At 38.5% G+C, this 6,000-nt stretch overlaps 1 protein-coding gene across 6 annotated transcripts in view; it reads left to right on the forward strand.

The window, feature by feature from the left end:
- Positions 1-6,000, forward strand: part of LOC126457029 (Ig-like and fibronectin type-III domain-containing protein 1) — a 1,179,953-nt gene that overhangs the window by 1,126,721 nt on the left and 47,232 nt on the right. For all 6 annotated transcript variants that reach the window (XM_050093007.1, XM_050093006.1, XM_050093012.1 and 3 more), the window contains 2 exons: positions 919-1,057; positions 1,156-1,291. In XM_050093007.1, coding sequence (XP_049948964.1) covers positions 919-1,057; positions 1,156-1,291 — 275 coding nt within the window. The remainder of the gene's footprint in view (positions 1-918; positions 1,058-1,155; positions 1,292-6,000) is intronic.

Below are 6,000 nucleotides of genomic sequence, written 5' to 3' on the forward strand. Positions count from 1 at the left end.
TCTGTATCCCAGCATGTAGAACACTTTTTTGGTAACAAGTCGTTCTGGGCTGAAACATATGTAGGTCAGACTGCTGACTTGTATCGTACTTAGGAATGTGCTCATTTAATATTAATGGGCTGTCTTGCATATTACCCTGTCTTCCACCTTTAAGCTCTCAAGTTTTCAAATCTGACCCAATGCAGTCCCAAACAATCAGTCTTTCCTTCTCATCCCGTCCAGTAAGTCACCCCTGATCTGCAGATCTGGGAGACTTTTCCAAAGCCTACCCCCTTTTCCTAAACCTCTTCAGTCCTTTTCCTTCACTCCTCTTCCTTCCCCTAGTGTCAGAAGAAGGAGTTAGTTGCTTCAAAAGCTTGCATAAATATAACCTTCTTTTATGTGCATGTTCTGCCACCACTTAGTGAGTAGATTTTTTGTCCATTCAGTTACATCAAATAGTAGAAATAATATATAACTACATTGCTGTAATTATAGCATCAGTTGCTAAGAGTAGATCTGAGTTTAGAAATATATACATATACAAAAGATTTATAAATCTGTCACTCTTCAATACAATGTCTATTCAGAAGATGTCAAGCCATGGCCAGTATGAAAGTCTATAAATATTTATTCAACTGGCAAACACACAAAACGGAGACATTCCACAAATGTTTGAAATTAGGTACACCCGCCACTGGCGCTCCGGAGAGCAGATGCATGCATCTCATCAGCAGTGGCATAGTTGTTAATGGCAGTGCCCTCATGCTGCAGTGGTGGCTGTAGGAAATGCGGCAGCATAACTAGTAACACATGTATTTGATAGCACACATTACTATCTGTTGCTATCCTACCATAATTGTTAGCTATGCATATCATGTGTTTTGAACATGCCCACTACGTTTTGAGGGGGCTTACCATTATGTTCTATATTTTCAGCAAATGAATGTAACATCAACAAGTGCCAAAATAACTGGTCTTGAAAGTGGAAGCATTTACAACTTTTTTGTTGTTTCCGTGAATGAGCACGGAACCTCGTTGCCATCCTCAGTTCTCATGATCAATATTACTAACACAGGTAATCAAGTTCTTTTCAATGTATTTTTATGAACTTTACATATGATCTGCAAGATAATATGAAACACGATATTCATGAAGTACAACATTTTTTGTCAGATGTTGGCAAGGAGGGTATTCCAGGTGTGACATCTCCACCACATTCTCTCGCAGTTTCTGGACACAGTGCTACATGGGTCACAATCACATGGCAACCACCAGAATTTAGTCATCCAACAGAACACATTGTGTACAGGTTTGTAAACAGCATTAAGTTTACTTTTTAGTTGACTGATGTTCCTTTTGTCATATATTTCTTCTAATTCACTACTTTATTGAAGGTAATCGAGAATGATACAGGATTATTCATAAGTACCTCAGTTTCAAAAGATGACTGTGCAAAATCTGCAAGACACAGAAAATAGACACATATCAGTGGAGAGCATCCCTGCAAGTTTTTTAACTCACATTACAGTTGTACAGTGTTGCCAAAACGATAATCAAACCATTGGCACACCTGTTCCAACATGTCATGGCCAATATTAGCAACACCGAACAGGGTAGCACAGAGGTTAGCACACTGGACTGGCATTTGGGAGGACATCAGTTTCAAACCCATGTTCAGCCATTCTGATTTAAGTTCCCTGTGGTTTCCCTACATCAGATGCCAGGATGGTTTCTTCAAAAGGGCACAGCTGCTTTCCTTCTCCAAGCTTGTGTTCCATCTCTAATGACCTCATTGTCAACAGGACATTAAACTTTAATGTCCCCTAATATCAGCGACCAATACTTCCTTACAATTCTTCTGAATTAAGCAACAATGGAAGCAGGAGACACACACTCTTTGACATAATCCCATTAGAAGACATCACATGGAGCTACATCAGATGACCATCGGGGCCACTGAAAAAGAGGAGAGTCATGATGGGCAGCTTGTACATCCTAACATGAGGCTGTCCAGCATTGAGGTAATCATGAACATATAAATTAAAATATGGTGGAGCATCATCTTATTGCAAAATGAACTCTCCACTGCCTTGCTGTAATTGTGGCATAAGCCTTGCTGTAGCATGTCCAGGTATATGAAACCAGTCACAGTTTTCCCTGCAGTGAAAAATGATCAATAAACTTTCAAATGAACATGTTACAAAACTTTAGATGAATCATAAATGCGTTCCACAATCTCTTGTGAATGTTCTGTGCCCGAAACATGCTTGTTATAAACAGAACACAGTATTCACACTATCTTTCAAGTTATGGGTCTTTTTCTAGTAAAAGTGCATGCATTCACACACACACACACACACACACACACACACACACACACACACACACACACACACACACACACACACACACAAATGAACACTACTATCACATGTGCAGCATTTATTACTGATTATCTATTATTGAGAGCAGTTGCCTGGAAAGGAGGAGGTGGGGAGGGGGTAGAAAGTATGGACAAGGAAAGTAGAGGGTAATGTGATAATGCAGGTAGGTTTTGTGACAGATGATGTAGCAGCTGCATAACAAGACAAAAGGCATTCAGAGGATAAAATAAGAGATGTAGAGAAAGGGAGAGGGCAGGGGAAAAGGGTGAGAACAAGATGGAGATGAACAGGGAGGAGAGAGATGGATGGGAAGGAGGATGGGGAGGAAGAGGGATGAAATGGGAGAGGGGGGTGGCAGAGAAGTAGAGGTAGAGAGAGAGAGAGAGAGAGAGAGAGAGAGAGAGAGAGAGAGAGAAATAACATCAATATGGGATTGGAAGGGGGGGGGGGGATGGTGGGAGAAGGTAATACGCAAAATGGATGGGGAAGGAGCAACATGGACAGAACAGAGAAGGGAAAAGGTAACTGAAGTAGTGAGAAACAGTTTACAAGAAGTTTAGGCCATTGTGAGAATGCAGGATATGCTGGAAATGCAATTCCTACCTGCATAGTTCAGAGGAACTTGTACTGGAAGTGAGTACCCAAATGTCTCTTGTAGTGAAGCAGCTGTTGAAGCCATTTTTGTCACAGTGTGCAGTGTGTTTGGCAACTGGATGGTCAAGTTTGCAGTTTTCCATAGTTTGGTGAGTGAATAGGGCAGATCTTGCACCTGACCTGACCACAAGGGATGACATTTAATAGGTTGGGTGGCAATTCCATAGGGAAGAGACTTTTTGACATGGAATGGGTGACAGCTGTCAAAGTGAAAGTACTATTGGTTGTCAGTGTGCTTGATATGAATCAATATGTTTATGGAGCCATCTGAGAGATCAACATCTCTGAAGGTTGTTCTTGTTACGACTATATGTTTGTCATACTCTTGAAACATGGCTTTGTCACTAAAAACCAACTTCTGTGAAAAATTCTTCTCCAAATAGTTTTTGTAGTTTTGTAGTTTTCAAGCAGTTGTCTTCTGGAATTCTGGATATATAAATAATGCAGTATTTGTGTTTTACTTTGGCTATAAACACATGGAACATCTGAAGTACCATTTACAATAATAGATGCAAAAGCTTCATTGTTTCAGATTCCAAAGTACAAGTTAGTGATGTAACCAAGAATTTGCATCTGGCACACCACATGAGACAGTACATAAAAAGCTTCAGATTTGATAGTACTCAAATGAAGGCTCCAGTGATCACACCTCACTCCCCATTTACTAGACATCAGAACTCAAACCAAATACCATATGAAATGGCATAGTGGTTAGACCATCGATGCTCACATTCAGTAGCAGATTAGATTAGATTAGATTAGATTAGATTTACTTTCATTCCAATTGATCCGTAGTGAGGAGGTCCTCCAGGATGTGGAACATGTCAGAAAAACAACAATACATGACAAATATTTAAACTAAAACAAATAAGCTAATGTACCATTCCACAGGTCCCAAGTGGAATGATCGTCATTTTTTAATGAACACTAAGAGTCATTTTACAAATACTATTGCACTGAATTTAAAATAAAAAAGTTTTATATTTATTTATAAGGTAAGAAACATGTAATACAACTACTGTAATACTTATTTACAATGAACACATTACTGCACTGAAATGGTGCAGAAGTTAGATTATACTTACACACACACACACACACACACACACACACACACACACACACACACACACAAATTTTCAGTGAACACATTACTGCACTGAAATTGTGCAGAAGTTATGTTGTACTTATATACAAATCAGTTGGTTTTCCTCAGAAATTCATCAATGGAGTAGAAGGAGTTGGCCACCAATAAATCCTTTAGGCTTCTCTTAAACTGAATTTCATTGGTTGTTAAGCTTTTTATGGCTGCTGGCAAGTTATTGAAAATGTGTGTTCCTGAATAATGCACACCTTTTTGTACAAGACTAAGTGACTTTAAATCCTTGTGAAGATTATTCTTATTTCTAGTATTGATTCCATGAATTGAGCTGTTGGTTTGAAAAAGTGATATATTTTTAATGACAAATTTCATTAAGGAATAAATATATTGGGAAGCTGTAGTTAGTATCCCTAGTTCCCTAAACAGGCTTCTGCAGGATGTTCTTGAGTTCACACCACATATAATTCTTACTGCACGTTTTTGTGCCCGGAAAACTTTAGCTTGGCTTGATGAATTACCCCAGAAAATAATCCCATATGACATTATGGAATGAAAGTAAGCATAGTATGCCAGCTTTTTCATTTTTATATCCCCTATGTCTGACAAAATTCGCATTGCAAACAGAGATTTGTTAAGACGCTTCAGCAGTTCTGTGGTGTGCTCCTCCCAGTTGAATTTATTATCAAGCTGTAATCCCAAGAATTTAACACCGTCCACTTCTTCTATCTTCTTGTCATCATATGTTAGACATATACTCTTGGGACACCCCTTACAAGTTCTGAACTGCATGTAGTGTGTTTTTTCAAAGTTTAGTGACAAAGAATTGGCTAGGAACCAGTGATTAATGTCTACAAATATTTTATTGGCTGATCTTTCTAAGACTACACTTGATTTGCTATTTATTGCAATGTTTGTATCATCAGCAAACAAAACAAACTTGGCATCTGGTAATGTTACTGATGAAAGGTCATTGATATACACAAGAAAAAGTAAGGGCCCCAAAATGGAACCTTGTGGGACCCCACATGTAATTAGTTCCCAGTTGGATGATGCCTGATAGCTTGATACATGTCTCTTTCCTAATAACACCCTTTGTTTCCTGCCAGAGATATAAGATTTGAACCATTTTGCAGCATTTCCTGTTACACTATAATATTCTAGTTTACTTAAAAGGATATTGTGATTTACACAGTCAAATGCAGTGGTCTTCAAATCCCTATCAAGCCATCAGCATTCAAGCCACCACCATTTCCTGCTCGGACACTCTAAAAACATCATAAGTATTTGACTCATCACTCATTCAGTATGAGAGGCCAAAATTCTGGGTGCAAAACAAACAGTAATACCAAAGCAAACAATCATGGTGTTGTTGGTCAACAGATAAGTGCATAAACAAGGTTTTCTCTTACACTATTATACATTCAATTTATGATGTTTGTGTGGATAGTGGTTATTTACCATTTTTCGTTATTACAAAAACATTACTGTCAGAATTCATGCTACTTAATTTGATGGCATTTTGTTATCCTGCATTTTACTCCTACTGTTTACATCCAACATTAATTATACCATGTTGTCATGTACAGGATGTCCAAGAAAAATGGTAAATGTTCAAGGATATGACAGGAATGCTCATTTGGAGCAAAAAACTTCACATGGACATATGCCTTATTCTGAATGGTACCAAGATGGAACATGTTTAAGTACTTTTGTTTTTCAGCTAACATGACGTGTGTACACATCTTACCCACCCAGCCTCTTTGACATTTTATTCTAGCCCAGTTAACTCATTGCTTTCAACCTCTTTGCTGGGGATGTCTCTCTGCATTTGAAGTAGCCCCCAGAACACACAGCTGTCTGTGGTGTGTTGCGAGTGAA

Source organism: Schistocerca serialis, chromosome 2 (genome assembly GCF_023864345.2).
Source record: "Schistocerca serialis cubense isolate TAMUIC-IGC-003099 chromosome 2, iqSchSeri2.2, whole genome shotgun sequence".
Classification (NCBI taxonomy): Eukaryota; Metazoa; Arthropoda; class Insecta; order Orthoptera; family Acrididae; genus Schistocerca; species Schistocerca serialis.